Source organism: Cydia amplana, chromosome 21, assembly GCF_948474715.1.
Source record: "Cydia amplana chromosome 21, ilCydAmpl1.1, whole genome shotgun sequence".
Classification (NCBI taxonomy): domain Eukaryota; kingdom Metazoa; phylum Arthropoda; class Insecta; order Lepidoptera; family Tortricidae; genus Cydia; species Cydia amplana.
The window spans coordinates 1,355,731-1,375,555 of NC_086089.1; the positions used below are offsets into that span (position 1 = coordinate 1,355,731).

The following is a 19,825-nucleotide window of genomic DNA, read 5'->3' on the forward strand; positions in this document are numbered from 1 at the left end:
TTTTATTAGATTAGAAGATCGGACGCTGAACATTTAGATCGGGAGTATCGGGACCCAGTCTACAGGTTAAAATTCTAGAACGTACGACTAGGGAATGGAATATCGATAGAGGTTTTAACTTTTAAGGTTCGGTAGGCAGAAATACTACAATAGAACCCACCCCTTTTTGTTCAGTCAAGTGTAAAAATATGTGTGTAGACAACTTACTCAAAAATTTGTCCCATAGCTCTTAATTCGCCGACATAAGAGCTATGGAACATATTTTTGAGATTATTTATGCACCCATATTTTTTACACTTGACTGTTCGTGATAGACTTTATTTTAATTCCATGATCTATCACATTTACAGCCAAACATTTTAAAATTACATAGGCACTCTAGTTCGCATTTATAATATAGCCGTACCGTAGGCAGATAACTTCACACAGCGAAATCAGATTGCACCTAAGAACGCCCATCCGTGCGCGATCCTTATTCAAGTCAGCCTAGTTCTAGTTTCCGTACGTATAGTAACACAATAGCGTCGCGTTATCTCGCAAGTGCGAGGCGAGCATTATCGCGGCGCCCGGCCGGCGATCGGGCCGATTGTTTTGCGGGCAATTAGCGTCCCGGCCCGGCCCGGCCGTCCCGTCCCGCACGTGCGGCCCGTGCCGCGCGGGCCAGTACGCCGCGCGTGTTCCTCGCGAGCGGTCCTCCGGCCACTGATCCGGCCCGCCCGCGCGGCGAACAACACGTCCATCATAACCCGGTACTTTTGCGTTCCCCGGAAAATCAAGGAAAAGTTTTCCCGGACACCTGTTGGTATGTTTGAGGAGTTTGCGTGATTTTTACTGAGTTGGGATTTTAGAAAGGTTTTTCAGAATTTATTGAACCTTAGTTTCTTATAGGAATTTTTCGAGACAAAAAAATCATTTCATTAGATACATTTTGTTAGAAAGGAAACTAGGCGATATGTAGGATGATAAGCGAGCAAATAGAAACTGCCGTCGTCACTAAAACTTTTCTCTCATCATCGAGAGTCCTTTAAGGTCGGCGCGAATTTCGTACTCAAAAGTTACCGTCCGCAAAGTTGTACGCACGCGACGGAACTTGGAGAGTTCTCAACTTCGCGCACAACAATCCGCGATCCCGGGAGATTTAGGCAAAAGTTCCGCGGGAACAAAAGAGTACCGGGCCCGAACAATAAAAGTGAATCCTTGTTTCCAGGACTAATTAAAAATAACTAGTGAAATGTTAACAGACTAAGTGCGAGTCAAACAAAATGGCTGCTGCCATGATTGCTGATCGAGGACTTCGTAAAAAGTTGACACAGGAAGCTATTCCTGTGAAAACTCCTAAAAAGCCGTCGAAGCGCAAATCGACCGCGAGCGGCTCAAGAAATGACAAAAAGAACGAGCAAAACAACAACAAACGCCCGAAAATTCACACTGGAGACCCTAAACTGGATTTATTTGAGACTTATCAACCTTGGGTCATCCAGACTTATGGGGATTTGGCTAAAACCAAGACTATAACCCTCAAAAAGTACGCCAGGATCCTTCGTACGCTTCGCGGGGAAGAGTGTAACAGTTCGGACAGTTCAAAGTTTCGTTTTTGGGTGAAAGCGAAGGGTTTCCACGTGGGCAAGCCGCCGGGATACGAGGCGAAGCCGGCCGACGGCATCGTGTGCCGCTACAGCGTGCAGGACGCGGAGGGCTGCGCGAGGAACCCCGAGGGGAAGGAGATCTACACCGGCTCGCAGAACGACCCGCCGCTTTACATCCCTACACCACCGTTAAAGGTTAGTGCATTATTACGTGTTATCGTCTTTTCCTCTTTATTTTTAGGGTTTTTAAATGGTGGCGGACTACAGATGTCTGCAATAATTTACGCCCGTCGCTCTATTTGTCTCCTGTTGTTTTATCTTTGCGTAATTACTAATGTTAATTGGACGGCGTCTCAGGTTCCAGACTGCGTTAAACAATTAACGACCAATAAAGGGATGGAATACATCCTTGAATATTTTGAAGAACCGTCGGACAAGGCTGAAATTTCTCATGTCTACTGTTAATTGTTTCTTGAAGATCCAGGACATTTCTAAGCAGTAATAAGGGAAATGAACTACTTTTTTTCTTCAGCGCAAAAAATGTCATTCAAAGCTAATTTTCAGCCTTACTGTTGTGTTATTTTTCACGCTAATGATTCCACCCCAAATTAATGAATCGCGATCCAAACTCTATGGTTTGGCGAGTAGTCTATGCGGAAAGAGAAGAGTCGTGGAATGTATGGGGCCCAATACATTCCACGACTCTTCTCTTTCCGAACAGACTATACAATAACACTACATGTTGTTAAGTACAGAGGTCCTGGATACTTACCCATATTTTGATGATGATGATCCTTCCGGCCGATTTCGGCCATGGCGACCACTACGACTCCTAGTTTGCTCGGCGCTCGTGCGCCCGAAGATGGCTGACGTAGCCGATCTTCGAGGTGAACTCCCGCGCACATTGAGGGCACGTGAGGACACCAGCCACGTAATGGTAGTTAATGGGAGCAGGCTGGCGCGTTTTCAGCTCGTCGCGATTAGCGTCGAGGTCAACTTTACGTTGCTCCTCGAAATCGCGCACTTTGTCCTGCACCAGCCTGCGCAACTCAGGACGCTGTGCTGCCAAACCTTCCCACTGAGAGGGCTCGATGTTGCACCTTTTCATGTGTCGCTTCTGAACATCTTTGTATCGGAGGAGTTGTCCGCCAAGTTTCCGCTTACCCTCCTCTAGTTCAGAATAAAAGATGCGCTTCGCCACTCTCTCTTCCGCCATACGTGATACGTGACCGCACCACCGAAGTTGCCGACGCATTAGGTAAGCCTCTATTCCACCGACCTGGGCTCGTCGCAGAACTTCGGTATTTCGCACTCGGTCAGACCATCTGATGTTCATGATCTTACGCAAGCATTTGAGGTGGAACCGGTCTAAAGTACGAATGTGATGACGGTACACGCACCACGTCTCGGAAGAGTATAAGAGGTTTGGCAGCACGATCGCCATGTAAACAGAAATTTTGGTGGCCAGTTTTAGGTCATGCGAGCAGAAAACCTTGGAACACAGTTTCCCAAACGCTGCAGCTGCAGCACCGATCCTGCTGTTGATCTCAGCGTCAAGGTCACACTTCGAAGTTATAGTGCTCCCCAGATACCGGAATTTGTCGACCTGCTTTAGCACGTCCTCACCAAGCTGTACGGCCAGTGTCTCGTGACCATATGAGTCCAAAGACATCATCTCGGTCTTTTTGACACTTATTTTGAGGCCGAACTTGCAGCAGGCTTGGTGAAAAACAGACATCAGCTGTTGCAGGCCATCTGGGGATTCTGCAAGAAAGCATAGCCCCACATTTTACCCATATTTTATTGCCACAATAAGTACCTGTTTGCGTCCGTTTTCATAGAATAGAAGGTAGCGGTGCAGGAGTTTTCCTGTAGAAGTTATCAATCAAATTTAATCAGTCCCTCCAGAGGCGGTAGCTTCGACTAGGACATTTATAACATGATTTAATTAGGATTCTAGCCGACAGACTATTAACGATGTCATCCGAAGGGCTCTTGTCAGCGTAAAGGTACCTGCTATTCTGGAGCCTGTTGGTTTAACGAGGGATGACGGCAAGAGACCCGACGGTATGACGCTGGTGCCCTGGAGTATGGGGAGGCCTCTGGTTTGGGATGCAACGTGTGTAGACACTTTTGCCGTGTCCCACTTACCGGGCACTAGCTCTGGTGCTGGTCATGCGGCCACGACGGCCGAGGATAACAAACGGCGCAAGTACAGCACTCTCGGCAGTGGCTACATATTTGAGCCTTTTGGGGTCGAAACGTTAGGGTCGTGGGGGCCCAGCGCCCGGCGCTTATTTAAGGATTTGGCGTCGCGTTTGGTCGATGCCTCGGGTGACCAGAGGGCAGGCCAGTATTTTGCCCAGAGAATTAGTATAGCTATTCAACGGGGAAATGCGGCCAGCCTGCTGGGTACACTGCCTGCTGGCGGTGAGTTGGAGGGTGTATTTTATTTGTAGGTTTTTTTTTTTTTTTTTCTTTTTTTTTTTTGTTATTAATGTGTATTTTTAGAGTGAGTTGACGAAGCCTGTTGCGGATTTTATCGCTGTAGTTTTTTGTGACGATGCCTGTAGCTGATTGTAAGTTTGTGTTTACCTGACGAAGCCTGCGTTGCGGATATAAAAGTACAGACTATTTGATTTTCTAATCTCACTTCAAAATTATCTAACTAAAGTTGGTCAAACCAAATTTGTCAGTAAATAAGAACAAAAAAACTATAAGTACTCATCCTTTTCTTTTGGGTGCTAGTAAGTGTAAGACAAAGATATTTTGATTCTCTCTGTCTATGTTTGAAATGAGACAGTCCTTTGACAAACTATAGGTACATATAATTCGAACAGAGCTAGTACATTGGTAACTTTTTATAACTTTTTATGTATATAATGTGTAAACTCTTTATTGTACAAAACACAAACACAAATATGGCACGGCTAGGGCTTGCAATTCGAATATTCGAATATTCGAATTTGTCGAATATTCGACCTGTTTTGATATTCGAATATTCGGCCGCTCAGGTTTCGAATATTCGAATATTTTTTATTACTATAAAAAAATCTATGTCATCCGCTGTAGTTACAGTTTCTGTGTGTTTTACGGGTATTTACAGTGAATGAGGAACGGTAGGTACCCAAATACGAAGGATATAATATTTTTACTGTATTCCTCTCGATAGACTTCGTGAATACAGTGAAACCTAACTCAATTTAAAAGAAAACGAAATCAAAAAGTATGTTATTTCCTACGGTGCGGTGCGGTGCGTAAGTTTTAAGTTAAAGGGTCATTCTGTTTATTCAGTACAAGCGTACGTTAAGCGAATTTTTGAAGTCTAAACCTTGCCATTTATCGCAATTCTCAAAATTAATCATACCAAACCTGCCCAACTTGGTAATCTAACCATGCACCTTTAGCTGACGAATAATCCACCCAGTACTCAACTAACTTTTTCCCTTAAATATTCAAATATTATATAATTAGCCGACCATTAAGAATAATAACTTGCCAAAACAAATAAAGTCAATAAAGATTCAAAATACAATGAGATTAAAGGCCTTTTTACAGGCCTCTGAGTGATTACAAGTTAATTTAAATCGGAAAATAATTACCTACTAAAAAATTATCTTACATACCTAGGTGTTTGGATGGTTAAAGTTATATTATTTCACGCAACGACGCATTTATAATAAGTTTTATCTAGAAATATTAAATACGTTTAATTTTGGCGTTTTACTTGTTTTTATAAATGTGGGCATCTTATAAATAGTAGGATGATAAAATCTAGTAAATTAAGTGGATTTCTGCCAAATATCCTTAGTTTTAGCAATATGTGAAAAAAGCTTTTGAATAAAACGATAATAAACCGATTTCTCGTTCCTTTTCTTATTTTTTATAATATTCGAATAATTATTCGAATATTCGAATACGTCGTCAGAAAAAGTCGAATATTCGAATATCTGAAAGTTTCGAATATTTGCAAGCCCTAGGCACGGCACAGGATAGGCAGTACAAAGGCGAACTTATTTCTTCCAGTTAACCTTTGACCCTTAATAGTAGATGAGAATTGATGAAGAATGGTAGACAAATATAGCACTGAGTATAATAGACTGGAAGAAAGTCAATAACATTATAAAAGAGGGCGAAAATAAATAAAATAAGATAAATTTTGTCGTTAAAATTATAAAATTAGAATTATAATTACTATATGATGACTACTTGACAATTTAAAGGCAAAATGACAATTTAAGGAAAACATGGAAAAATTCAACGACCCAAGCGAGACTCAAACTTGCGGCTCCGGGATACCATCATATCAGACTGTTGTGATATTTTTGGCCGTCATCTATCCTCAAAACAAAATAAGTAAGTAAAATAATTCAAGGCCTTTCTTAGAATTAATTAAATATATCTCAAAAACACCAAAATTAACTTGTTGCTTCTGAGACAAAATGAAGAGCGCAAACTTGTATGTAGAAGTGCTGCACCAACTGTGACTCGCATGAATCAAAAACAGGTGATTTCTGACACAGAATCACCAAGCACACATAAATGTACAACAGATAGCTAGCTTACCTCTTTATCATTTGCTTTAGTCACGACAAGGAAAACACATTTGAGGCGAGTGTTGTCAATGTTTGTTGTCATATGTATGCCAGTGTTAGTTATGACCCACTCCCTGATCCACGACTCTGAGATTTTTAACATAACATTTTAATTATGCGTTTCCGATTGCTAAAATGTACGACTACTGCTAAAGGTCCAATTGAATAGGGACTTTCCAATGCTTTATTTTTCTGTTAACGTAGTGATCAATAGTACCCTGGGGATTCAACTGGGTTTATCGGGAATTTTGTAGATATTCCGGGCCACTTCTTTATTTCAAATGAAAATGACACACCAATATGCGTTTCTAAGGTGCTCTAAAATAATGAGATGAGCCTTTTATGAAATTCGTTAAATTCTTGAGTTTGTCGGTAGGTAATAGGGCGTCTTGTTTGTTACCGTGAACATCGAAGTTAGCAAACGGACATCTTTCTCTTTTACATAAAGGCGTTATTAACGAGACAGTTGATCGAAATTTACGAATTTGACTTTCGCGGGTATGCCTTGATGACATTTTCACACACGCACACCTCACAGAGATCAAAGAACAGGTGATGTGTGCCACCCCGGCACCAGGCGCGCATGACGCCCGCGGAGCTCTCACATCATCATCATTAGCAGGGATGTTGCGAACATCCGCATCCGCATCCGCAACCGCGGAACATCCGCGTTATTTTCAACATCCGCATCCGCATCCGCATCCGCATAAAATCGATGCGGAGCTTATGCGGATGCGGATGTCGAACAAGTCGGTACAGGAACGTCTTAGCGGCGGCGTAAGTGCTAGGTAATTTCGTCATTACCTATAACGAAATCGTCTAGATCCAGAAAAGTCGGCGAAGTTACTGTTTATTAAATATAACGCACCTATATTCTTGCTCAAATACTAAACGTTTGGTTTTTTTAATAAAAAAATACTAAAAATGTAATATTTGACGTTTTCTAAGTACCTAATCTTGACATCCGCATCCGCATCCGCATCCGCGGATGTGAGCCCTTAAAAATCCGCATCCGCATCCGCATCCGCGGATGTCAAAAAATCTGCATCCGCAACATCCCTGATCATTAGGCAGCTCGTTTATCATCGAGCGCGATTAGATGCCACCGCTCGGACGCCTGCGGCTTGTACACTCAGCAGCTGAAGTTGCTAAGCGGGCGAGGTGTTCAAGATTACCTGGACACGCTCTTATTCTCTTAACAATAAAGTCGCAGCAAGATCATTTTGAACTACAAGCCCGCTTAGCAACTTCTGCCGCTGACTGTACCTCGACGTCAATATGTTTACACAGGCTCTATTACAATAGCACAAGGTTCTAATTGGTAAAGATTCCTTAGAACGTGTGAGACCAGTAGGCTTGTATGTGGCTAACTAAGATAGGGGCTTAGCCTTCATTGATTCAATCAAATTGATTTGACAGGAGGGCACTTGCAGCGTTTGAGCAAATGTTTTGGATCCATTTATTTTACAAGGGATAGAGGATAATTTTCGTGAATAATATGCAATCTATAAATACATACAAGGTTCTCCTTTAAATTACATAATATTTATTAATGATTAATGAAATGACAAATAATCTTAAAGATATTTTAGACAATGTAGAGCCGTAATTAAACTTGATGTTGTTCTGTTTACATCGATCGGATATTTAGTTCCAATTTTTAAAAGGCTTGCGCTTCGCGTTGCTAAAACATTGATGTTCCATCCATTCGATCAAAATTGGGAGTAGACAAATTATCCAAATATAGCTAAGTCTTGTATTCTTTAAGATTTTAAAACCCCTAATATTTAAGGCTAGAGCGTTGTCTTGTCGGGTATGAATGACTATATTGAGCACAATTATGTCTGTTACTCATACTCATACTCATACTCATTCTTTATTGGTAATAGGTGATTACATGTCAACTTACATAGCTAGTACAAATAACATAATAAAGTCAAAAAATATAAAGTATTCTAAATATTCAAGTTGATTCGCTACTTTCGTAGTTTAGTTATCCGAAAGGACTCCCTTTCAAGTCAAGCTCTCCACGTATCACTTGTCCGAAGCCCGTATCATGTCATTTTCAGCCATACAAGTGGCGTATAAGTTATTCGTGGCCTCTGCCCGCGGCTGCGCGCCGGGTGTTCGAACGTGCCAGGCGGGCCGCCGCGCTCGCCTCATTCATTATTACTGGCCGCCTCTCATGTTTATTAACCCAACTCACCTGAACCTGCCTGAACCCTGTCTTAACTGCTATCAGCTAAAACTCTACGAAACTGCGAAGCACCTACTAGAGAAACTGCGTGATAAACGACTTGGATACTGCACCATCAAGTTTCTTAAATATTTGATGACTGGTTCATCCCAAATAGAACAACATGCTCATTTAAAATAAACTACCATTGCAATATCAAATTATGCCTTTATTTTATAAAGAATAAAAACATCCGCAACATAAGATTTAATGTCGATTACAGTCAAGCTAATCTGGCTTCAAATCGTCATGCTTTGTCTCCTACACTAGTTGCAATGTTCACCACGGACCGTAGCTGAAGTATTGCCATGTTGTTATATTGGCAACCAGCCACCAGGTGTGATCCGGAGCAAGAACTCTTCTGAGTTGTCGATCCGACTTGCACGCCTATTGAACTTCTTGGTGTTACCACTTCAAGATTGGCTTTAACACATGGTAAATCGTGTCGTGAAAATTCTAAGAAAATTTGTCGTTTTTCGAATGACTTATTTTGGGCTTTTGGGCACAATAAGTGGAACTGGCTAAAAATGAAGATGTTACATGGACCATGCATGGTGATCACTGATCAATCCCAACTTGAAAGTCTTGAAAATCGTAAGAAAGCGAAATCTATCTTAGTGAACAATTGAAGCAAAAATTCTGAGACGTTAATCCATTATGTTATATACTTTGGACATTGGTCTGCACTCAGCAAACTTTTTGCCACCCTGAAGAATAAAATAACAGTTGTAGAAGCTAGAAAGCGACCAAGTGCATACCGGACAACACACAATGAAGGGTTCGGGCCTTAATACAAAAGAAGAAAAAATACAGAAACAAACCACCTCCAGACAAATGAGCACATCTTCGCGGCATCTTGCACTAAGCATTTTCTATGGAGCAAGTATTGTTTAGCTATGTAACCATGAAGCAATATTGTCTGATTAGAACATAAACTAGTCATAGTGTTACGGTTATAGTTACACGATTACAGAGATGATCATTGCTTTCAGAGAAGATTTTCGGTAGTGAGTTAGGCTGCAATACATCAGCGTTGCCGGTTTCTGAAATTTTAAACAAACGCTTTCATCCATGGTATCCAGGATTCAGGAAAAACGACCAGCTAGGACAATAACAGCCGTGAGTGCAGCCTGCGGCCTGCCGATGTGTGGACGATGAGCTCGATCGATTACTACACCACTCTTGTTCGCTCGTCGCCTGAGTTGCTCGAACTCTGCTCACATCATGCCGCCTTAGTAATTTATATCGAATGTATCGATGATTTCTGTATTGATTGCGCACGATTCTCGATAGTTGTTGTGTCACTCTCATCGGAACCGATGATTTTTAACGAATTGGAGTACGATATCCAAGTTTGTCATGAATGTCATGATTCATTTTGATTGAGAATTTCTAATTGGTGTGCTTCTTATATTCATAACTTCATAATTAATGATGTTGAAGTTTCCGACCATTTCGGATTGCATTTCATTTAATAACAAAATCAATTAAAGCATGTGAAATGCTCTTCGAAATTTTATTGGCGGTCCCAGTAAATGTTGACGTTGGATCGCGTACGCGTACCTAACGCCCGAATTTTTCAAAATCATGCAACTTATTGTTATTGTATTCATTCTCCTTGGCTCTTGATTTTAAAGTGATTCGAGATAATATACATAAACGATAACTCGCCATAAAATATACTGATGTTCATTGAAAACTAGTTCAAAAACTGACATGTCGCCACATAAAGCCACTTGCCTTTTTTACACACGGATACAAATCCTGACTGAACGCCGCTTTGTGCAGCCGTTCCTTAAATACTAGAGGTAAATATCCCGTAAATTACGCTGTGTTAAAATACTCGATCCCTTAAACCCCTTCGGTAAAATTAGAAGCATTCTGCGGCAAAAATATGGAGTCACCCGGATGCAGCCGCAGCCGTGGCAATTAAATTATTCCGCGTCATCTGAGACGTGTGCATTACTGAACCGCTTGCACAGGTCGGCGAAGCTGTTGGCTTAGCATTAAATGGGGGGAAATTGCCAAGGAAAAAATATTCGGGTTCGACGCTGTTTGTGTTGGGAGCTGGCTGGATTTTCCGAAGTAGGGAATCGGCTTTTGTTTTCTGTGAATATTCTTGTGCACTCATATTTTGTTCTATTGAGTATAAGATTAAGAACTGATAGGTAGAGCTTTTGTTTTCTGATAGTCATTTTAATAAATTTTAAATCTTCGCAATGCAAAAGTAGACCCTAGACCGTGTATTTTGAAACTCATCAGCCATCATACACTACACCAGCGGTTCTCAATCTTTTTTTTGACGGCGACTAAAGCATAGTGTTCTAAATTCTTGCGGAACCCCTGCAGGGGTGTCGCGGAACCCTAGGGTATGGGTAGGGGATGGGTAGGGTAGGGGAACACACTTAGAGTATGGCTACACTACACAGACCATGAATTTCTTTTAAGTTATATGTTAAATCTTTCACGCCTAACGACAAGTATGAAAACGACTAAACTCTACCTTGTTGTCCAATATTGTTACAACTTTGTCGTTCATGCCCAACCCTTGGCAGTGACTGAGAAATAAATAAATAAATAAATAAATATTGGGGGACATCTTACACAGATCAACCTAGCCCCAAACTAAGCAAAGCTTGTACTATGGGTACTAGGCGACGATATACATACTTATATAGATAAATACATACTTATATACATAGAAAACATCCATGACTCCGGAACAAATATTAGTGAAATTGATTTATAAACCGATTTTTACGTTTTCAACGCCAATTAAAGCTTAAAATAGGCTTGATATACATCGCAAACTGAATTGTCAAGTTTTTAAAGTAGTTTGCGACGCCTATTGAACCGTCCGTGCCCAAACACATCAATCACATCATATTTTGTTGCTATTTATTGTAAGTGCTCAACACCTTTCGTTGCATCTCTCACGCCAAGTCTGATGCAAATGTACATCGTCATAAACATAATGCTAAAAACTGGTTAGCCAGCCATTACACCGTCCGCGTCCGTGCCCGACCGTCGATCGGACAATCTGGTCACTCCAGAACTTTATAATCCCAGATCTGCAGCGGCCATTGTAAAAATTACGCCATAAATTCGGCCCGGGCCGCTCCCGGCGAGCGGTCGGCGCGGGCCGGTCGTAAATTATGGCGCTGGCTGGTGCGGAGTGGCGCGAGGCATGGCGGGCGAGGCGACCGCGACATCACAAAGGCGCGGCGAAAAAATATAGATAAGCCCGTGTAGGGTAGGGACGCACGCACGGTTGTTAGGGGCTTGCGGTCGCTTTAATGAAGGGCGCTATGATATCGGGTCGTATACACGGGTGATGGAGATCTACGGAATACGTGAATTTATCATTGAGAGTGTATTCGGAGCTAGTTTTGTATTGCTCTTCTCAAAGATTTTCGGTCAACTTTTTGAAGTAATAGAGCTCTTAAGAAAATATTGAAAGTGATAAATAAATTATATATTTTAATATTTTATAGGTACCACATTCTGTTACATTAGGAATAGTAAAATTTTGGTAACGGAAAAAGGAATAAATTTCTCTATTCTTTGCAAATCAATCAAAAGTTACTCTGATGTTTAGCGGACCGCAGTTAGACTGCGTGGGTGTAAAATCGTCCTACGATCATTAATTAAGTACTGTGCATGATAATATGTACATTGTACGGTCTAAAATTGTGCCTGAAAGTAGTGAATAATATCAGATTATTTAGATTACAAGTAATGTACCTAAAGGCTGGGAAAGGATTAGAGAACTTTCCAAGTCTCAGTTTTTTCTGTCCTATTGGTCTAAAGTTATTTGCCGAGTGTTCTCTTGAGGTTTTACAAACATCAAGGTAATCCTAGCCCTTGAATGTACGTTGTACCCTCATAAATTCAAATATAGTCGGTAGCCCGGTCAGTCGTTAGTACTCATTAGGGTCCCCACCTGGTTTAAAAACACAAAAGCGGACAAAAAAAACAGAAACCGCATTCGCATTGCAGGCGTTGGTCTGGCGGTAGAGTACCGGGCTCGCAGCGGAGCGGTGGAGATAAGTAATTCCGTGCCTGGCCTCGGGGGGGCGGGAGTGGGAGTGGGGCGGCGGGGGGTAAATGCCCGCGCGGCGGGTAATTGGTTCGCGCCGCCCGAGGCGAGCCCGTAGTATCGCGCTTTAGCGACGGCGCCCTCCGGTGTCGGCGCGAATAGAACACAACTGGAGACTTCCAACATGATTATTTTACATTTGTTTTTTTTTTATGAATAAAAATGGTTATAGTTACTGTTTAAAGTACAAATATGACGATAACATTATCAATTAATGTAACTTTGAACATACAATATACTACGGACCGAGTTAGACGAGACAATGTTGATATATACGAATGTTTTTTGTGTAGGTACACATTACTTTTCTGAGTAAATATTAAAACAAGAAAAAAATTTAAAGTCCATCAACATTTGGGATCTTCCTAAGCTACTTAAACAAACTATGAACTTAAAGTATAATACTTGTACAGCTCGTACTGATAAAAATGTAGACCACTAAGTAATTCGAAGATAAACAAAAGTCGTATAAACAAATTTGTCTTCAAATGTACAGGGAAACAGGGATTAAAGGATATGATTCATAATTGAAAATAATCTTTAGGCTCTATGCTCTATGGCTATATATTTTCAATTCATATTCCTTTGGCTCAGAACAAAACTACATATTCATTTCCAAAACAGAATAACTGTGAAACAGACCAAGAGAAGTATTAAGTAATGTTCAACCCTTACAGGCGGCCTAGCCGAGGTGACGATCGCCATCGCTTCGCCATCGAATCGCTTTGTGTCTTAAACTTTATCACTCTTCCATATTAGTGTGACAGTGACAGTTACGTTTCGTTCGCTACGGAGCAATCGCGATTGGCATGTTGGCTACGGGGCCAGTTTCTCTCCCAGACATTATAAATAAAACAAAACTTTATTTTAAACATATGAAACTTGACTACTGTCATGTTCACGCCACAACCTACAGAAAAAAAGCGCGTTGTCGACTCCACACCTCCCCAGCTCAGCTGTTTGTCATGCCGCCGCGAGTTATAGCTATGTCATGCGGCCACCGGCGCGCCACTTTATACATCCGACGCTACCGCCCGCCAAGCTCGTCTACACCTACCTTCATATACCTATGTTTGCTGTTCCTATAGACGCGGTGCCTGTGGCTTCGTACGAATTTTGAATTTTCAAAGTTTTGAATGTCTCTTGTAGTGTTTTGCGAGCCTGGTATAATGGCTTGCGAACGTTTCATGGAAATTGAAATACCGTTTCTCGTAGGTGTTATTTGTAGAGTGTGTGCATGTAGAAAGTACTACATCAGGGGCCCATTTCTCGAACGGTATTAGTCTAATATTATTAGTGTGTTGCTATGGTAACCCATACGACTTGACAGTTCGTGGACACTATTAGTCTAATCTAATACCGTTCGAGAAATGGGCCCCCTGGAGGCGTATTATGTGGTTATCGTGTATGAGTGAGAAAGTTCACCCCAAAAATGATCGGCAAGTGTCTTGACTATACTGTATAGACCATAGAATTTACATATCATATATTATTTCTAACATAAAGAATTAAAGACATACAAATTTAATATAATTCCTTACATACAAAACTCACTGAAAAGCGCCACAGTCATGATCTCTACACCTGGCAAGTCCAATGGGTATAATAATAGCGAAAGAAGACAGAAGTCGGGACAGTCACGCCAACTTTAGTCTAGTCTAGTCCTAGAGCTAAAACTTTCAGTCTAGAAGCGTCCAATATTCTAGTGCTATGTCTCCTTCACAACTACTAGTTTACCAAGCGTTAGCGAAGGTCTCCGTTTCAACTTTGGCAAAAATGCCGTGTTATGTCCGGATGTTCTCCTCTACACATTATACATGATGTAATAATTACACAATTATGCATAAGTGTAAGGCCTGAGTAGACGCTCGGAGCGGAGCGTTCGGCGGGGCGTGCAGCGTGGCGTCGGGCTCACAAGGGATTTGAGCAGCGTGCACTAAGGCCGCTCCTATACGTTTGCATTTGTTTAACATGCACGCCGCACGCCCCGCCCCGCTGCACGCTCAACATGAGCGTCCACTCAGGCCTTACACTAATGTCTCTAATGTCTCTATGACCAAACATCTAGCTCTATTGTGTTACGGCGTTATTCAAAAACGGCTGTTAAGTTAATCAGCTGATGATCATCGTTTGTCCCTCTCTATGGCATAACGACAGATAGGGATAAACTACAATCATTAACTAATTAAGTTAACAGCCGTTTATGAATAACCATTAGTATTTAAGACTGAAGAATCTGAAATTGAATCCAATTCTAATTTTTATTCTTCAGTGACCATAATTTTATATCCGCAACGCAGGCTTCGCCGGGTTTCAGGGTCAGATTTTTCGATATTAAACTTTGTTACTTTCAGCTGTGTACGTAAATAAACTGGCAGGATTGAGCGTCACGCGCCTTTATATCGGTTATTTATTTATCCCGGTGGTTATGGCGGGCAAATAATCTTTTGTTATCACCGCGCATGAAGTATTCCGTGTTTCGGCGCTTCGTGTAATCCACCCCCAGTGTGAACTAAGCCTGTATCCGGGCGTGTGTACCATTGGCTTTATATTCTGTGTTTTGCTACGTATACGTCGGTGTGTGTTGGTTCAAAGTGATCATATAACGTGTCTGCATGAGCATTGAAGATTCGTTACATATGTAAAAGACGCATTTTGATGTCAAGTTATCTTACCCGAATTCTAAGAAAATAGGTGTCTCATAGTTGGTCTAAGTACTATTACTTCACTGTGATCAATATTAATATCAGAATGTCACCATTGCCACCAAAAAAGGGCCCTAGCTAGAGCCCTAGAGAAACCTAAAAATTCTAGTAGGTATGTTAAGAACGAAATGCTAGCTCAGTATGTGTCTAACATTTTGCTTTGCGACATCTCATATTTCAAATTTCTTGCCTCGCGTAGAACCGGACACCGGACTCGCAATAAGCTGCAGAATGGACTCCACGAGGCACTAACTCGCAACATTCGTTACTGTCAATGGCTCTGCGGAGAGCCGCTAGGTTGTAAACGACCCGAGGAAGGGATGAGCCCAGACCGGTCCCGGTGGGAGGAGTTTCTAATGCTTATCAATAATTAGTTTCGTTTACTTTACTTGCCTTCTCCTATTGAACATAGATGTTTAATTTAGTAAGTATACTCGTACTAAGTGCCAGTTGCACCATCTGCACTTGGCAGACTGATCAACGTCAGCCGGCGCGCCGCGGCGGTTTTCTATGAAACTTTCCATACAATAAAATTTAGCGAACTCTTTTAACGATGCCAAACAGTTTGGGGCAATCGACCCTAAATATGTTAACGATGATTCTTTTGGTTTTGTATATAAGAAATCGTGTTTTATACCAACTTTTCTTTAAAAAGATTCGCGTTTCACTTTTCAGAGGTATTCAAATATGTATTTAGCACGCCGTGCGTGGAGAGAGATGTTTGTCAAAACCTTGTATCTCCGTGAGTCGATTGGGTTTGATATAGCATACAAATGAAGAATAACAATCCTAATATTATATAGTAGGTACTAGTTGTTGTAATGATACGGCGTGGAATCAACTCCATTGATAATGACTTTAGGAAAATTAGAAAAAACCTTCCTCTTATACGGATGTAAGGCATAATTATTTTCCATCGTATTTTCACGGAAACTTACGAACGTGTCTTGCTATTTCAGTCAGTCTCGGTACAAAAAGTACTGACATACTGACATTGACTGAACTAGCCTAACAATTACGAACGATTCCGAGAAAATACGATGGAAACAATTACGCACTACATCTGTAAGTATTTTACCTTACTTGTTGTAGATACTTTAACCCCACCCCATGGTAAAACACCTTGTACGCCCTGAGAGCACCAGGTGCTGATAAATTAATAAGAGCGTGCTCGTTCGTGCAAAACTCGTATAAATAATAGTAGCTGACAATCTTAAGGTGCGTGCAATGAAGTGTGAAGAGCAGGCTCAGCGGGCATTTAAGAGGATCGAGGGGCGTCGAGGGCATTAGGTGCACTTTGACTTAATACTTGCTCTCGTTAACCCCTGAGTCCCTGGTACACAACGAGTTTAGTGTGGACACTTTTCTTAAAAGACTGTAAGGTACCACTTGTTTCTTTCTACTTTTGTGCACGTTACGCGTACACAAGATAGGCAGGCAGATTTATTAACAACTCATCCTTCAACATAAATTTATGTTTAAATTAAAAATCGTTTATTTTTCGTTATTTATTGGCTGTCGTATTTATAAATGTTTCTATGTACCATATATATTGACTTTTGAAAGAACCCTTGAGGCCTACTTACAGAAATATTATTGAATTTTGTTTTAAGTTCATTTGAAGATGACCATGTCTTAAAGATAGGTGACAGCGATTAGGCTTTCAATAGATGTCCCATGTTTTTGATAAAATAATTTAACCCATTCATTTCTATATGAATCCGAAAAAAAATATGCACGTTCCTAACTTTAATTCGTTGAATTAGGAATTGAGTAATGTAATTAAATTAAAACCCAATTTCCTTTAAACTAATATAAAATATTTGGAACACAATTCCTGTTTCAGCAATAAGAAAAGATGATTCAGAAAATATGTATGTAGCTAAAAACGCAAAATCGTAATTTGTACAAACTCGCGAATATTTAATAGTGCATAGAAATCGCAATAAATGTTTAATCAACAGGTTCGCAGCCGATACATGAAATGTTTAACAATTTATTCTTCATTCGTATGAAATATCACTAAATCAACTCCAACCGCTATCGCAGACACACTCGAGGTGTATTAAGGCTGAGATTCGCGCGAATTTGATTTTGGATTTAATGTGGTGTGTAGAAAGTGCGGCGTGTAGCGGCTGCAGGGTATTTCGAGCGTTCGGAGCGGCGGGTGAAATACGGCGCGGTGTCGCCGACGTGTCACGGATACTCGACCCGCAGTGAGGGGACCAAGCGGGACCTTGGTATCGATAATCGGCGGTCATTAAATGCATTAATGCAAAATTAGTCAGATAAAGGACCTAGTGAATAGAATCGTAGAAACTATATGCTTGAGTGGATTTATATTCTAATTCTATATAGTAACAGGTTCGGTTCTAGTTTCTCTAAAAGCATTATTTACGTGTCAAGTGTCAACCATAAGTCAAAAATAATTATTGTGAGCGATGAAATATCAACGTTTATAAACAAAATAACTAAGTTTTGGCTTCACAAGCAATTCTGATCCAGGAATCTTGATTCTGGAGATACTATTGAACGATTTCCACAAGATATGACTTAGAGATCCAATTCATATCTAATAGATATATAACTCTATCTAACGTAAAAGTGACATTGGTTGTCCGAATTGCGCTGCAAAAGAGAACTAGTTGATATCTAAACTATAACGTATCTAGAATGGATCTAGTACGTGTCGTCTCTTGTGAATATCTTGAAGTTTGAATACGCAAGTATGTCTGTGGTGATATAATTCTGCTAAAGGCATGTAGCGTCCCTAGCTCGCACTCGCATGCAAGCAATCAACCGGGCGAGCCACGGCGACGCCACTCAGCGCGCCTCGTAAACGTTATCGGCTACATCGTAAAAACGCGACGTAAAACGGCGAGCGAGCGCCGCGCGGCCGGGGCACTAATTCCGAATGATTTTGCCAATGTGACTTGATGCTTCTACACTTTTCTGTTCAAATTACTGATGTTTCGAATAAGTTGGAAAAACTGTCGGAAATTTCAGGAAAATGTCTTAGGAAAATAAGAAAATTTCATTTTGTAAACGGAAAATTTCAATCCCCGTTCATAAATAAGAGTTACTTATCGAAATCATAGAATGTGGAAATTTGGCAGGTTTGGAAATTTTCCGACGGCACATCAGTAGGTAGGTAGGTAAGGTAGTATAGTTCAATATTGCATTGTTTGTGTTGTCAATGTCTCGAAGTAGGTACAATATCAAGGTTTTAAACCTCGCGCTTGTTCAAATTGAATATTTTGCACTTGAAAAATATAAACTGAAGTATTGAATTTCTTACACAGCAATCTCTTAATTCCTAATGATGAAAAAAAAAAACAGTCACTTTTCCTTTTGCACATTGGTACTTTTATTTTGAAATCAAGAACGTTAGCAAAACGACCAAGTTCTCAGAACGCCATTAAAGGTCTGAACACTTTCCTCGAATTTGAACATAACTTTTGACGTCTCCATAAAAATATTCGCGTTTATAAAATTGTAACCCTTTCAATGCTTTATTCCTTTCAAGCGGATGTTGCCCTCAAGGGCCTCAAGAGAGAAAAGGATGTTCAGATGTAGGTATACTCGTATTTGGAATAAATTACGATCACAGCGGTTTGTCTCGTTTTATTCTTGTTAGTTATGACAAATTTTGATTCGCAGAAAGCATTTGAGATAATGCCGTAATGGGACGTTTTGAAGACTTCCACGTTTCTAAATTTAATGATAGATAAAATTTCGCTGTGAAAGATATCAAGGTGCCAGTAAAGCTTAAAATTTTACTTTGTTGCATCTTGAACCGTTACTTGCCTTCTTGACGGGCCTTCTCTCATGCACGCTCACCAAATTTTATCGCATTTTTATATAAAGAAAAAAAACTACGACATTAAATTAAAATACCTGAATCAAACTTTTATCTTAATATTTGCAGAAATCATTAGGACTTTTAAGTCCCTACTCTTTGCGATATAATGCGACATAATCTAACTTGTATTAGGTACCTATTCGAATGCTGTTGCTATTATGCCATTACCAAAAGTCCAACTATTTAACTTCTTCTCAATCGTTATACTCTTTGCAGTGTCGTGGTCAATTGCTAATATCAGGCACAGCACAGATGTTGCTTGCCATAGAATTTCTCGCCGTTTTCCCCGGCTAGATATCATTGTAGCAAACTCCTGTTCATAATCCAATTGTTAAAGATAATGATCTAACCTATTCTGCTTAGCTTTATTTGACGTTCATAAGCGCATTGTAATATGCCTACTTGAATAAACTATCATCTTATCTTATCTGATTGGCTTTGAAGTACTATACAATGTGCACGGACTTCTAAAATACCAGTTAGCAAGCAACGGATAACTTTACTTACCTATCCCGTATTTCTCAGAGTCTCATTAGACGCGCCGCGCCGCCCGCAGCCAAATTCGCACCCCAATTAGCATCCGTAATCGAAAGCTGGGGTCCGGGTGACCTCGGAGGATCTACACGCTTTCTGGATGGGACAGGCCTGTGTGCCTGATAGCTGATTGTAGTGATTGTATCGCCAATATTGTCATTTTTACTCACAACAAAACCGACAAAGGTAGTGCTTTTAGGCAGTATAA

At 40.7% G+C, this 19,825-nt stretch overlaps 1 protein-coding gene across 4 annotated transcripts in view; it reads left to right on the plus strand.

Annotated features, from left to right (window-relative positions):
- The first annotated feature begins 664 nt into the window (after window positions 1-664).
- The window catches only part of LOC134658020 (nucleolar protein 4), a 184,414-nt gene continuing 165,253 nt past the window's right edge, over window positions 665-19,825 (plus strand). For 2 of the 4 annotated variants that reach the window (XM_063513617.1, XM_063513619.1), the window contains exons 1-2: window positions 665-802; window positions 1,208-1,781. In XM_063513617.1, the coding sequence (XP_063369687.1) occupies window positions 1,263-1,781 (519 nt within the window). In that variant the 5' untranslated portion in view covers window positions 665-802; window positions 1,208-1,262. Of the gene's footprint in view, window positions 803-1,040; window positions 1,782-19,825 lie in introns of those variants that run through there. The other 2 variants (XM_063513620.1, XM_063513618.1) reach the window with 2 other exon arrangements.